The sequence below is a fragment of the Dasypus novemcinctus genome, chromosome 29 (assembly GCF_030445035.2).
Source record: "Dasypus novemcinctus isolate mDasNov1 chromosome 29, mDasNov1.1.hap2, whole genome shotgun sequence".
In the NCBI taxonomy this organism is placed as follows: Eukaryota; Metazoa; Chordata; class Mammalia; order Cingulata; family Dasypodidae; genus Dasypus; species Dasypus novemcinctus.
In genome coordinates, this window is record NC_080701.1 from 32257609 (window position 1) to 32273078 (window position 15470).

Consider the following 15470-nt stretch of genomic DNA (forward strand, 5'->3'; position numbering starts at 1 on the left):
GCTCTTCCAGGAAAGCGCTCACCGGGCATCCAGCCAGGTGCCCCCTCGGGTGGAGCACACCAGTGCCACCTCGCCCGCGCTGGGTTCCCCGTGTGGGTCTCACGTGTGCACTAAGCCGTGAGCTCCCCCCAGGCCCCAGCAGGCTGGCGATTGCCACCATCGGGTTCTCCTGGACACGGGTCCTGCGAGAGACGGCGTGTGCGTGTCATGGCCAGACCTCACGGGAGCCCTGCAGGCCGGGAGGACCGTGCCCCATTACAGAGGAGGAAAACGAGGTGCAGAGGGCCCTGCTGAGGTCACATCACAGCTAGGGCCACCGCCGGGATTCAGGAGCGCCTGTTCCATCCCCTAGTCCATGAGCCCTGATGGGCAAGGTTCAAAAGCACAGGGCAGGGGAAGTGGATGCGGTTCAAGGCATTGGGGGCCCGCCTACCACATGGGAGGTCCCAGGTTCAGTTCCCGGTGCCTCCTAAAGAAGACGAGCAAGACAGCGGGCTGATGCGATGGGCTGGCATGGCGAGCTGACACAACAAGGAAACACAATGAGAGACACAACAAGCACGTGGGAGGGCCGGGGTTCAGTGCCTCCCAGTGAGTGCAAACAATGGCGGGGGTGGGGAGGAGGGTGAAGAAAGAAAGAAAATAAATTTTGAAAATAAAAACAAGCACAATGCTAGAGGCCCGGGAGGAATGGATGCTGTTAACAAAGAGGCCAACACACCACAACAAAGGACCAAGGGCTGGGCAGCAGCAGAGAGGCGGGACTCAACCTACAAGGGCCGTCTGCAAGGCCACTTGGCAGGAGGGCGTGAGTGCTGGCCGCCTCCTAAAGAGGAGACCGCTGGGGCCTCTACCGACAGCGTCCCTGGCCCTCTCCTGGCTCCATCCAGCCTGGACAGCTCACCCCAGAGGCCTCCCGGCCAAGGCCAACCGGGCCAGACGCTGCCCGGCAATTCTACCTCCGCGCACGTCCCCAGGCCTCTCGCCGGCCTCCGCCCGTCCCTACCCAGACACAGCCTTGGACACCAAAGGCCAGGCTGCCCGGGACTGGCGCCGAGGCCTGGGGTCCCACCGCCCCCTGCAAACCGCCCGGTTGCCTGGCACTCCAGCTCCCCGCAAGCGGGGGCACGGTGCGGGAGGCAGCTGCGCGTCGCTAAAAGGCCAGTCCACCACCTCCCGCACGCCAGCCACTAGGCTCTGCCTCGATTGGCCGAGTGATCCTGGAGAAAGCACTTCAGAGCAAATTGTAAACAGCTAACACACTTCACGACAACATGTCAAGCACTTACCTGAATTACCTCATTTCCTCCTCACAAAAAGCCCTGGAGCGTAGGTGGTTCTAGCAGCCCCAAGTTGTGCAAGAGGAAACACGGGCTCAGAGGACAGGCGCCTGCCTGAGCGCACACGCCTGGAATCCTGGTCTCCGTCTACTGGGCCTCAGTTTCCTTTGCCGTCAGGTGAAAGGGTGGCCTGGGCCTAGCCAGTCCCCAAGTCCCCTTCCAGTTACAGAACAGAAAAAATACACATCCATAAATACTCCCCCTGCCCCGCCTCTGGGGCGCTGTTGTCGCTGAGGCCACCCCACGGTCCCTGCAATCCCAGCGGCAGCGCCTACTGGCAGCAAAGCCACCTGCCTGCCTACCGCTCGTCCCCGTCACGTCCGGCCCGCTCCGACCCCCCACTGCCCTGCTGGGATGGGACTCTCACACAGGTGCACAATGCATCACCCTTCTAGAACCTCCTTCCTGCAAGCAAGAGCTTCTTTCCCTCAGAAGCTTTCCTCTCTTCCCCATCTCAGGCCATCCTCTCCTGCTCCCCAGAAGGGACCCACTGGGGCTCAGGACTCACTGTTTTCTCTGAACGCCTGGTGTCACTTCCTCCCACCCCTGCGTCCCCCCGGAAGACATTCACCTCCGTGGCATCCTCCATGAACGGGTGGGGGGACCGCGTGTCGAGCCCAGCGCCGCCCCCGGCGTGCCGCAGGCTGCACACGTCCGTCCTCCCGCCTCCGCTCCACCCACTCTGTGGGTCGCCGTCACAGCCCCACTTTGCACACATCAGCACCGTGGCTTAGAGAGGTGGCCGCAGCCCAGCTCTCGCTCCTCTAGGTGCTGGCCCAAATTCAAGCCCGGGCCTGCTCAAGGCCTCCCAGCGTGCGGGGCTGCCTCCCAGTTCACGCAGTCACTGCAGTGTGAACTTCCAGCCACGAGCCGGCCCTCGGGAAATCGCTCTTCTCACCAGTCAGCCTGGGGCAGGGCGTCTGGGGGCTCCAACACCACCGACCCCGAGGTCCAGAGCAGAGCCAGACTGCTCCCCTCCTGGCCGTGGACTCGGGACTAACTGCACGCTGGAATCCCTGACACCAGGGCCTGGCAGTTGGCAGAGGGGAGGGGACCTCTGGCCCCCGGAGGGTGTTGGCAGAAGCCTGAAAGTCTTCTTTACCAAAAAAATCCCAGACTTTTCAACAATCTCCATCAAAGAGAAAGGGGAGGGAAGTGGCTGCAGCTCAATCAGTCAGGCTCCCGCCTACCATATGGGAGGCCCTAGGTTCACAACCCAGGGCCTCCTTGTGGAGGCAGCCTCGCCCAGAGCGCCATCCAGCCCACAGGTGCCGTGGAGAGCCGACTCAGCAAGCTGACGCAACAACAACAAAAAAAAGGGTGGCAAGCAAAAATAAACAACAACACCGAAGAGCACACAGCAAAAAGAATGGACAGAGAGAGCAGACAGCAAGCAAGCTGCAAGGGGGAGGGGAAATAAAATAAACACACACAGACACAGAGGAACACACAACAAATGGACAGAGAGCAGACAGCGTGCAAAAAGCCACAAGGGGGGGGTAGAAAAAAAAATTTTTAAGAGACAGGAGAAATAAAAGAATAGACGTTCAATGAGGGCCCTGCAACAGGGTCCCTGAACCCTGACTCCTGCGTAGATGGCAAAGAAGTTGCAGCAACCGAGCCCGAGACACAGCAGCACCTTCCCGCAGAGGCTCTGGGGCTGGGCCTCAGGTGAGTGCAGCCTGGAGGAGGCCACCAAGACGTCCCCCACAGGGACAGTGGAGCAGGCGGCATCCAGCCAAGTGGGAGAGCGTGGAGGTGGTGAGTTTCCCACAATGTCCTGCAGTCCTACAGGACAGCAGGCTTCTCATCCAGAACCACAGAGCAGGACCTGGCATCGCCTCGGCCATGTCTTCCCAGCCAGCACACCACCGGGGGGGCTCGAGATACGCCCAGATGCTGATCCCTCAGCTCCCATGCAGCCAAGCGGGGGCCCACGATGACCCGCGCCCCGAGCTGGTTCAGCGGCCACTCTGCCCGCCCTGGTAGGCCGAGCACCGCTTCCACCCTCTGGGTGCCTTGACGGGAAGCCCTGCTTTGGTAAGCGCCTGTCCTCGCTCTAAGCCTGCAGCAGCAAGAGGCTGCCCAGAGACCCACCGCTCTCGGCGGCAGAGTCTGCCCAAGACCCCCGGCCTCCCGACTGCCATTCTTTCCAGGCTCTTCCTACCAGGCCCTGCTTGGTCTCTCGGTGGGACCAGGTCCTGCGCCGGCCCCCTGGCTATGAGACTGAGTTTCCCCTGCACGAGCCCCCCAGTCTCTCAACCCCAGGACTGCTCGGAATGGAGCAAAACCAAGGGGAAAGAGGAGGAGGGAGCGGAAAGGCCCCGAGGCCTGGCCCTCGCGGTGGAGAGGGGCCCTTGCAGCACGGGGACGGCGGGCTGTGCAGGGCCCAGTGATCTCTGGGCAGCAGGTAACAGGGAGCTGATTCCGTGAGCTACAGACCTAGTAATTTCCTCATTTGTCTTGTCAACATCCTTGTCCCGCAGAGTGTCAAGTGCATTAAGTAAAGATTTTCTGCTAGGAAGATACTTAAGTGTAAGTCCAGGGAGCAGCGGGGGCCGGGGCTGGAGTGAGAGCCTCTGACTGTCAACCATCAGGGAGCGAAGGAAAGGTGGTTCGTTTACGGACAGTAAACCAATGCCACCCCTTCCAGCAGGGACAGGCGGCTGGGACCTGCGCCACCGGCAGGGTGGGAACGGGTCCATTTGGGGCCGCCAGGGCCTCCCCACAAGGCCAACCCAGAGCACTGCCACGGAAGGAATGGTCCAGATGAATTTCTATTCCGCACACATCGGGAAATCTGAGCATCAGCACGTTCGAGCGCGAAGGGGTCTCAGCCCACATTTTCAGCCCAGTCCTCTGGGTGAGCGAGGCTTGCCTGAGCTATCCTAGTAACCACAGGCAGAACAGGACGGGAAGCTGCTCTGACCGCGCCGTGCCCCGCTGGTGCCCACCGGGCAAGTGCTGACCATCTCTGGGGTCTCCAGCCCATTCCCCGCCACCACCCCCTAACGACCCTCTGCCAGTGCCTCCCTCCTCAGAGGAACCCGTGCCCCCCACCAGAGACACGAGCAGCACCCCTGTCTCAATGCCTAGAGCATGCCCGGGGCGGGGGGGGGGGGGGGTAACCACTCCCAGGGAGTAAAACTTGGTCCTTGGGTGGGCGAAAAAGCTCGGCTGTTACAACCGCTGGTGGCCCTCCAAAAGTCAACCCTACCTGACGACATTTCATTCCTTCACACTGCATTTCTCTCATTTAGGGAGAATTAATTTTCTCGCCTTAGGAGGGTGATAATGAAAGAAAGGTTGGCAAATCTTGCCCCGGAGAATGATTCCATCGAAAGGGCTCGGGGTCTCACTAGAGAGGTTCTGGTTTCACAGTTTAGAGCCGTGTTCTCCACCAGCAGTGACTTTGCCTCCCGGGACATATCTGACAAGGACTGGCGACATCTGATTGTCACCACTGGTGACAGATGCTACTGGCCCCCAGGGGGCAGAGCCAGGGAGGCTGCTCAGCCCCCTGCACCTGCACAGGGCAGCCCCACGGCAAAGAACCTGCACATCAAATGTCCTTCCTGCTGCTTTGAGGACCCTGGTTTTGGACAGTAGAACTTCTAGAACATTTCAACAAATGTCACGAGACTGCCGGTAAGCCGGCACCTGGGGCCGGGTTCAGAGACCCCGAGAACAAGCCCCTGTCTGCCCACCTCGAGCACCCATGCTGGGCCCAGGAGGAGCTCAGCCCCACCCACCCCACGGAGCAGACCCCAAGACTGGAAAGCACGGACCACCCCTGCCAAAGCCTGAGCTGGGGCGGGCTGCCCTCAGCCCACTGGCCACCCGAAGTCAGAGGGAACAAGGCCGAGGAAAAAAGAACCCAAGCAGCTCCCTTGGCTCCTACATAAGGACCACGGCAAGCAAAACTTGACCTTGACACGGTCCCTCATTCCATGGCCGGAGCGGGGAGTGGCCTGGGGACCTGGGCACCCCTTCCGGAGGGGTCTCTCAGCTTGTGGGCCAAGAAGCAGCGCTCCAGGGGAGGGCGGACGGGAGGGGGGTACCAGCAGACCCCGGCCATCCCCTGGGCCGAGCCCTCAGCAATCCCTCAGCACAGGGCCCTCGGCTCAACGAGGCAGGAGCCGCCGTCCTCCCCAGGCCACACCTGAGGACACCAAGGCACGGAGAGGCTACTCAACGTGACCCAGCAGAAGAGCTCCAGAGCAGGAAGAGTCAAGGAACTGGTAGCAGGATGCAGCGGGGCAAGGTTTTCGACGAAAGCAGGAGCGGGAATTCAGGTTTCAGACTCGAGAACCTGCTACACGTGCGGCAACGTGCCAGGCAAGTTCCACACACACAATCCACGCAGCAACCCGGGGGGTCGGCGTGACGTGCCCGCTTTTCAGACGAGGAGCCAGAAACATCCAGGGGCGTTCTGGCCGGCGGCAGGGTACCGACGACCCGTCCCCCACGGGGACCAGAGACCAGAGCTCAGGACCGCCTCGCAGAGCCACGCCCCGGCGCCCACCTACCTGAGAAGATGGAGGCCAGCCTGAAGATGTCCGAGAGGCGGGAGGTGACCGGCTCGTAGGGTGAGGCTTCGTAGAACTCCTCTCCTGGAATAGAGACAACCAGCATCAGGCACGGGTCCCGCCCGGCCTTCTGGGGTCACTCGGTACAACTGCCCAAGGACGTTCCACTCCTGGGGCTGATGCTGCCAGAGGAGTGACAGAGATGGGGACGCCCTGCCCAGGGCGAGGAGTGGAACGGTCCACGTTCTTAGGGGCACATTTCGTTCCCTGCAACTAGAGTAGGCGTTCCCCAAAGTAGGTCAGAACTGGCCAGTACTTCTCTCTCCCGTGACCACCTTTGTGGTCAGTCCTCTTCCAACACTTCCAAGCACTCTGTAAAGAAATTCTAAGGGGGAGGAACAATGAAACCCCGTGGAAGGCCTCATGGAAGGCAGAAGGGCTCTCCACAATCATCCAGCAAGCCTCCTCACCGCACAGGGGAGGGTTCTGAGGAGGCACGGAGACGACCCATGGCCCTTCAGCGCAGACCTAGAGCTGGGCGCCCTGTCTCCTGCCATCTCACCAGTGTTCCTTCCCGTCGTGCTGCCGCGTCACAGGCCACGTGAGGCAGACACGATGTCTTTGCATCACATCACGTCACCAGAAGGGTCTGGCCGGCCGGGCTAATGGCCTACTGACTGGGAGACGTGCCCCAGCTCCTGTCTTCCGGTTCCCTCCTCCCCACAGTCTCCCATCTTCTCTTCATGGCGCTGGGGTGCCTCAGAGGCTTGGGGAAGGGAGAGGGAAGGTAATGACGGGAGATAAATGGCACACGGGCTGCTCCGGGTCTCCCACCGCCTCCTCATCCGGAATCCTGCCCCTCTGCTGAGGAAATCTCCTGAGGCGTTACGGATGAGGAGAAATCGATGGATAATCACTCAGACCGTGTGGGGGGCTGAGGGGGCGTGGGGGGACGGGCGACGACCCCCTAATCAACTTCCTAGCCACCTGGGGCCCAGGGCAGGCACGATTCCTGAAGAGCGGGGGAGGCAGGAGGCTGGCATCCAAGGGGCCACCTGCGGGAAGCGACCACCCACCCAGCCAGGCCCACAAGCTCACCCGGGGGCTCAAGACTCAACCAGCCCACTTCTGGTTCGTGGAGTGAGGAGTCAGTCTGCTAGATCCAGAAGACACCCAAAAAGGATGCAAGCCCCCAGAGGACAAAGAGGACAAAGAGGAAGCGCATTCCCTCCTGGAGAAGGGCTCTGCCCTCTGCTTCGCCTCACGGGCGCACGGTTGTGCCACACAAGCCGGCACTGGTACCTGCCCATTGACCCAAAGCAGACAGTGCTCATTCTTTAAGGCCTCTCTCCAACCCCACCTTCTCTGGGACAAGGGGCTGCCATTGTCCAGTCTCAGGGGACTCCACTCTACCCCCTGGCACTTAGCTTACACTCTTCCCACCACGGGGTTACCAGTCACCCCTCTTTGTTGGTACCAAACGCTTCCTCGGCTTATGAAACACTTTTATGATTAAAAAGTATAATAATGATGGAAAGTGGATTTGGCTCAACTGATAAGAGTGCCTACCACATGGGAGGTCCAGGGTTCAAACCCAGGGCCTCCTGACCCGTGTGATGAGCTGGCCCACGTGCAGTGCTGATGCACGCAAGGAGTGCCGTGCCACACAGGGGTGTCCCCCACGTAGGAGAGTCCCACGTACAAGGAGTGCGCCCCATAAGGAGAGCCACCCTGCATGGACAAAGCGCAGCCCACCCAGGAGTGGCGCCGCACACACGGAGAGCTGACCCTGCAAGATGACGCAACAAAAAAGAGACAAAGATTCCTGGTGCCACTGACAAGAATACAGGCAGACGCAGAACACACAGCGAATGGACACAGAGAGCAGACAATGGGGGGAAAGGGGAAATAAGTAAATAAAAAATAAATCTGAAAAAAAATTTTTTAATTAAAAAAATGATGAGGATGTTGGGAGTAGATGTGGCTCGAGTGGTTGAGCACCTGCTTCCCACACAGGAGGGCCCAGGTTTGGTCCTCAGTACCTCTACCTGGTAGAGTACTAGCTTCCCATTTTTGAGGTCCCAGGCTCAATCCCCGGGCCCAGTACCTCAAAAAAAAAAGTTACATATTCTACAATAGATATATTCATTTATTTAATCTCCTGAGCATTACTCTATAATAGTAAGTACTATTATTCTTCCTTTTCCTTTATTTACTATTTAAGTAGGTACTATTCCTTTTTTTTATTTTTTTTAGAGATCTTATTTTTTTGTCCTTATTGTTAAGATACAAAGATCATACAAAACGTTGCATTAAAAAGTATAAGAGGTTCCCATATACCCGACTCCCCACCCCACCAAAGGTACTATTCTGAGCTCTATTTTACTGGTAAAGATCCAAGGCACAGAAATGCCGAGGAAACCGCCCAAGGTCAGCGGCGCGCCAGGCATCAGGGCTCGGGAGCTGGCCGCCGCGTACTTAGCCACTACGAGTGCTGTCTCCAAAAACACTGTTACTGAAGCTCGGTTGTTCCTAAATGAGACGCGGCTGCTGCGAAACTCTCCCTCGACCATGTCTTCTCTGCCAAGCGGGTGAGCCTCCCAGAGCTGGCTCCGTCTTCCCCGCTGACCTCGAGCAGCTGGCACGTGGAGATGGCCCGGCCGCCGGCTGACCACGAGGTTCTGGGGGGGGGGGCAGCCCCCCCAGAGCAGGACGCAGGTGCTCCATCCTCTTCACGCTGCGCACGCTGCCTGTTCCTGCGCCCGGGCCGCCCCGACGTCCCAGCAGGGCACTGAAGTGGACTCCGGGCTGTCAGGTTCAAGGCCGCGGTGGGAACAGGACGCGTGGAGAGCCCCGTGCTCTTCCACGCTCAAGGACCAGGCTGACCGTGAACTTCAGTGCGGCCTTGGAGAGGGCAGGAAACGCGGTCTCGACTCCCCGTGCAGCCAGCGGCAGCAGCCCACCGGGCAGGTCCCGCGGCGACGGTGGTGGCGATGACGGAGGAGGAAGGCAGGCCCACGGCCCACGGATCGGCCCCAGCGCAGTGAAGAGGGACCCGGATAAGGTTCGGAGGGTCAGGGCTCTGCCACCAGCTTGCTGTGCGTTCTGGGAAGCCATTCCTCCACTCTGGGCCTCAGTTTCCCCACAAAACTTGGGGAGACCGAATGATCTCTAGCTCCTTTGCAGTTCGGGCTCTCTCGGGGCTCAGCAGCCACATTTTCAGAGGCCACGCTCCGGCCATGGCCCACTGCCCTCCCTCTGCTGCCGCGCACCAGCTCTGTCCACGTGTGCAGGGCCTGGGACTCCACACTGCCAGCCCGGCCTCGGCGAGAGAGAAGGTGGAGCCAAGTCCCCCGGTGACTGTCACCCATCGGCGGGTGCCAAGGAGAAGCCAAGAATCAGGACAAATCCAAACCTATGCAGATTTCCCTCTTCTCAGTGTTTCTTCCCGACCCCTCTGCCCCAAGCCCAAGCCAGGTTACCAAGCACGACTAGGAATATGGAAGAGGAACTTGCAAGTACCAGGGCCATGCGAATTTAACTCTCAGGCAGACCCTTGGTTCACAGGCCTCCCCGCTTCCCCTGGGCAGCACTGGGCAGCAACGACCTCTGGCCCCCCAAGAGCCAGGCAGAGGGAGCTAGGGAATCCCCTCGGGAAAAGACGAAGGAGAAAGGCACGTGGTCTGCTTTTCTAGAGGTGGGCGCAGGCTTTGCCACTGCTGTCACCTTGTCAAGCGCAGCGTCGGGACTTAGATGCTTGTTGAATAAGCGACAGAATACACTGTCTCGGGACTTGGATCTAGAAAGGACCCATCGTCAGTCAGGCATTTCGAAAGCACGGGGTTGAAGGGGTCGTGAAAACGACACAGCAACGCGCAGCATAAAGGCACACGGCCACACACTTACTGCCATTATGGAAACGCCTCATTTCTCCGGGCTCCGATCATCGCGGGTGTCCCGGGCTGATGCGATGATGCTGAAGGGAGCCGCTGAGACACGAAGGGCTGTGGGCGCTAAAAGCCAGACTGCCTGCCCGACGCTCTCCTGGCTGCCAGTTCTCCTGCCCCCCCCCCGTCAGCTGTCCCTTCTGCGGTGAGCAGCAAGTCCACCCCACCTAGGGCCCGACCTCCCTTGGGCTAAAACCCAAGGAAGGCTGCCAAAAAGGAAACAAGAAACCAAACCACCGAGCCCGCGCACTGCGTCGGGAACCCTGCTCTTCATGTTTCTTTTGCACAGTACTGAGTCGGGCTCTGGGTGAGGGCAGCTCCTGGTCTCCAATGAAGGGCACTTCCCTCTCTTTGCTCATTTCTAGTTCTAGGAATCAAGGTTGCTGGACCTCTTGATACATGAGGAATTACCTTGTCATTAGCGGTGGCAGTGCTATTAATAATTATACAGCCTACATACGGGTCTTATTCCTAGATTCAGGGCATATTTGGACCACCTTAGGCCCCGGTCAAGAAGCCTCTCTATCCTGTCCCCCATCGGGTCCTCCTTCCCCAGCACCCTGGAGAAAGTGTCCTTCTAACAGCCCACCTCTCAGGGCTCCAGGTGCACGCGTCCGCTCCCAAGGGCCCTATTCACAGGGTCCCCCCTCCTTTCCATCTCAATTGCTCCAGCCCTACTGTCCGCCCTTCAAACTTTAAACTACGCAAACCACTCCCATTTTTTTAAAAAGGCTTCATACCAAAAACCCAGGGGCAGTAGTCCACACCCAACGTCCCTGATTCCCAGGCGCCATTCTGTCCCTACCCAGCTTTAGGCTCCCAGCAGTCACTGAAGAAACTGGCCCCGAGGGCCTAGGGACACTTTTCAAGCCTCCTGCTTGGGGCACTCCCTCCCCGGCCCTCATGCCCCCAGCCTCCCTGCATGAGCTCACCCACTCCCCGGCTCGGGGGCCACCTAAGGCTGCCGGGACTCCCGAGTCTCTAGCCCCAGTCCAAGCTCCCGGCCTGCGCTCCAGCTCTCCATGGCCACCTGCGTGCAGGGAGTGGCAGGCCAGACGCAAATGCCACCAAAGAAAGCCAGCCGCCTGCCCGCCCTCCCCGCACCCAAAAACCCTCACTTCCTCTGTGTTCCCAGTGCCCTCCTCGATGCCTGTGCCCCTCCCCTTCTCACCACCAATCCGTGCCAAGACCAGCTGATGCCACCTCCCAAGTAGCTCTTAGCCCCACCTTCTCTCCTTGCCGCTGCCCTGTGCAGGTGCCATCACCCGCCTTGCATTACAGTGGCCTCACAATCCCTCTGGTCTACTCTCCCCGTTGGGGCTGGAAACGCCTTCTCCTGAGCACAGGTCTGCTCATCTCCCCGTCCTGCTGCCCCCAGATCTCACCTCCCCCTCCATCCCCACGTCCACCTCCACCCTCTGCCCGGAGTTCCCTGCAGGTCTGCAAGTGAGTTTCACTCTTTCCCACCCGGCTGCTCCCTCCTCCCTTGTCCCCTCAAACCCTTCCCACACCTCTTCACCGAGGGAACCCCCACCCGTTCTTCAGTCTCGGCACCAAGGGTGCCTCTTCCAGGAAGGCGTTGAGATGCCGCAAGAAGGGCCGGGGGCCTCTCCTGTGCGCCACCACTGCACCCTGCACTTCCCCCGTCACAGGACACATTCCCCACTACGGAAGCCCCCTTCAGCATCCGTACCCCAGACCATGAGGTCCACTGAGGCAGAGACCACACACAGCCTGTCCCCTACTGTTCCCGGGGGGCCTAAGCAGGGTTGACTCTCAATAAATATTTGCTGAATGAGTGAGCAACCTTCTGACCTAGGCAGCCAATCCCCTGAAAGTTCAAACAAGTCCAGCCCGGCCCAGCCAAGGGTGGGAAACAGGGCCCGCCACCCACGCACTGCTCAGCGCCCTTGGCCTGCCGGGGGGGCAGGAAGCCATCTGAAAGGACGAGGCCCCCGGAGCAAGGAGGGGAGCGGGCGCACGAGGGAGGGGAGCGGGACCGCCGGGCCCTAGTCTCGGCCCCTCAGGGCAGCGGGCAGTGGCAGAGGCCTGCGTCCTTCCAAGATCATGGTTCTGCCTGCACACAGCCTGCCCTTCTCTCTTCTCTGTCCTCACTCCTCCACCTGCCTGTTTGCTCACCTTCTCCCAGTACTACTGTATGACGCTCTTCTGCTGCCTTGTCCCCCCGCTTCTGCTCACCCCCGTTTCTCCAGCCCACCACCACCTCACCCTCTCTACCTCTCCAGCTGTCCCCTCCACCTTCACCTTGTCTCTCCCCGCCTCCTCCACCAACAGCTAAGTCGGGGGACTGCTTCCGCCGGGCTCCCCTGGCAGGCAGAGAGTGGCCCCACTGGCGGATTCCATCACCAAGTCCGTGCGTCCCCCGAACCACGGGCCCATCGCCCGCCCTCGCCCCCGCCGCCCTCGCCGGCAGCCCCGGGACTCACCCTCCGTCAGCCCCAGGTGGATGCTCCAGTAGATCTGCAAGCACTGCAGCTCCTTCCTCATGCCGCGCTTGCAGCGGCAGTCGTAGAGCGGGCTCTCCTGCAGGACCTCCAGCGCCGCCTGGCACTCCTTGTTGGCCAGCATGGTGCTGCGGTCCCGCCCGGCCAGGCACTGCCGCAGCGTGCGGTAGCGGGAGCTGCAGTTGGACTCGGCGGCGCATAGCTCATTGGCCCGCACGCAGTCCACCGGGGGTCGCCAGCCGTGGAGCTCGGGGCCCTGCAGGGAGGAAGGGCTGGCCAAAGAGCGGAGGGTCTCGTCTGGGTGGTGGGGAGGGAAGACAAGCGTGAATGAGGGCGGCCGCCGACACGGACCCAAGACACAGGCCTGGGGGGCGGGGGCTCGGGCCCTGCTGGGAACTTCGTACCCATTTCACAGAGAGGCACACCAACGCCAACTCAGCCGCCCTCCCCAACTCAGGGTGGATTGGAGGCGAGGCTGTTAGAGGGGCCGGGACACCAAGAGCTTCCCCCAGACCCAAAGGAGGCTCCAGCTGTCATTCTCCCCGAGCTCTAGGACTTTCCTCCATCACTCGGCTGGCCTAGGAGCACGGCACGGCAAAACCAGGCTTTCACTCGAGACCACAAGACGGTCCCAGGTTCCAGGAGGCCAGAGAGGAGTATCAGGGCCTCAGTGGAGAATCGGGGAGCACAGCGGGGGGAGTCCCACTTTACTGCCACGTACCCTCCCCTAAACCTCAGTCCCGGAGAGGCCCGCCCAAGAGGTGGCCCGAGACTTAGAACCAGCAAAAAGAAAGTTAGCTTGCACGGCCCGCGAAGACCTTCGAGGACATACAGTGCAGGCCTCACGTTTCACGCAGAGGAAACGGAGGCCCAAAGCCCAGGCGTGACCGCTCAAGGGCCGGGCAGAGGCCCAAGGGCCGCTCTGACCCACAGCTCCTTGTGCCGGGTTCCCGGACCCCGCGGGTGAGAGGGAGAGTCAGGCCGAGAGCCCAGAGCTGGGCGGCTACCCCAGGCCCGGCCTTCCGGGCCAACTTCACCCCAGAGACCTGGAAAAACCTGCCTTCCCGGGACTGCCCCGGGCCCTCCAAGGAGACGCTCCGGGCAGCTCAGTTCACGCGCTCGGCCCGCCAATCCCACACCAGACCGAGGCCCCTTTTCCTTGTTTCTCTCTCTCTTAAGCTGCTCTTTCTGATGCCTCCCAAGACGTCTGTTTCTCCAACACCTTCCCTTTCCTGCACGGCCTTGTCTTCTCTCTCTCTCCTCACATCTCTTTTTTTCTTTCTGTCCTCTGAAGCCCTCTCCTCCTCTGTCTCTCCTTCCTTCCTTCCAAAGAGCCAAATAATAACTCGATAGTAAAAGGCAAGGAGCTTCCCGCCTCCGGACCCTTCCCTGCAGGCCGAGTCCCGCTTAATCGCCCTTCCCGTCCACCCCGCAGAACGCCCAGACCCTGGAAAGGGAGTGGTGGGGAAGAAGATACCAAGGTGAAAGGCAGGGAGAGGACCACTGCATCCTTAGGGCCAAGCTCCAAAATGGTTTCCCCTAGACATGGGCATCATGTGCCCGGGCTCCGTGTCCTCAACTGAGCCAACTCCAGCTCTTGCTCCCCACAAAGCCCGTACCCACGGCTCAGGGCAGAGACTGCCTTTTCGAGACCAAAGCAGGGATCTGGGAGGCTTCCTCCCATCGTCCCACCCCAGAGCATAAGAAGCTTCCAGGCCAGAGGGCCCCTCCTTGGAATACCGCAGAATCCCCCCACCCCATCCCCCCCAGAACAGCCACTTCTCACTCCTTCCCCAGGAGGACCCCGCTCAGGGGGGGAGCTACGGCAGGGAGACAGCGGCACCTAGAGGCAGAGCCGGGCAGGGAGCCGGGCAGTCCCGGGAGAGCCCCGATTGGGAAAAAAAAATACGGCCCCTAAAGGGATCTGGGACACAAGGCCAAACCCACGAGAAGAGGAAGACAGGGGCAGAGGGTGGGCGGGGGGTGGGGAGAGAACCTGGGAACTAGAGGAAAAGACATTTCCTCTCACACTGAACGCAGCTCTGCCCCAGAACAGGAGCTGAAGGCTGCGGCCAGACTCAGGCAAGACCGGAGAAGCAGTCTGCATGAACACAGGGCACAGGTAACAGGCGTCTGCGCAGACACAGGCTGGAAGGTGTCCCCCCCAGCCCTAGCAGAGGCAGCATCTTTCTTTCCTGGCTTCAGCAGTTTCCTAGGTCTCCCTGAGCATACGTCGGGGGCATCCACGAGCAGCTGAGCTGACACTGCCTGGCGTGCACCTGCTGCCACCCCCCCCCCCACCTGCGAGCCTGCTGGAGGCGCGAGAACAGCCCCGCCCGGGGCCCGCCCCTGAACTTGGCCCTCAGCATCCCTGCTCCCACCTCGGCTGAGCTAAAGGCTGCACTGCTGGAGACGGAGAGAGAAAGGGGCATCCTCACAGACTCAGCTTTCTGTAAGTTCAGAATTCACAGCCAGCTAAAGGTCAGGAAAGTAGCCTCGGAGGATTCACGCCATAAGATCACTTACTCTACCTCTCCTGCAGGTAGGACCAAGAGACAATCCTTACAGATTCTCAGGCTCCTGTGCCAAAAGGGAGGGCTGGCCCCACCCGGTCAGTTAGCACCTGTGACCAGGCTGGGAGGCGCTCTGCTGAGGGCCAGCACGTCCTCTGACCAAACGATCCCTGTCACCTGTCCCTGACTCTTAGTTGGCTTCACGACCCACACAATCCATCAGCCCAGCCTGAGAGAGGACTTAGTGCCACCTGGAGCCTTTAACCCAGGATTCTAGGAGAGTAAAGGTCAGAAGGTATCTTAGCAACGTTTCCAAGTTCTAGACCAGAAAACTCAAGCCACCAGAAGATGCTAGAGAGGCAAGGTAACTGAGGGACTGCACGGAAGCCACAACACCCTCCTGCATCAAATGTCCCCACGAGAGCCAGAAGGCAAGCCAGGACGCCAGTCTGAAGTGGGTCCTCTGGGCAGCCTCCACCCCTCCCCTGCCCCTACCCCCACCCCATCTGCTCTCCCCCATCTCCTTCTCTTCTCCCAGGCGCATCAACACTGGAGGTCAGGATGGGCGGCCTTGCTGCCCAGGGAGGGGCGCAGTGAAAGCCCTTGCCACTGGGAGCCCACTGCACCCCATCTGAAAATGCCTACAGCTCAAGCTCCAGAAAAGCTTCTTTCCCAA

General features: G+C 60.4%; 1 protein-coding gene across 4 annotated transcripts in view; it reads right to left on the reverse strand.

The window, feature by feature from the left end:
• The window catches only part of GFRA2 (GDNF family receptor alpha 2), a 109832-nt gene that overhangs the window by 91248 nt on the left and 3114 nt on the right, over window positions 1-15470 (reverse strand). For 3 of the 4 annotated variants that reach the window (XM_058289810.2, XM_058289811.1, XM_058289812.2), the window contains 2 exons: window positions 12264-12578; window positions 5870-5953 (listed from right to left, as the gene is read on the reverse strand). In XM_058289810.2, the coding sequence (XP_058145793.1) occupies window positions 5870-5953; window positions 12264-12578 (399 nt within the window). The remainder of the gene's footprint in view (window positions 1-5869; window positions 5954-12263; window positions 12579-15470) is intronic. The other variant, XM_058289813.2, reaches the window with a different exon arrangement.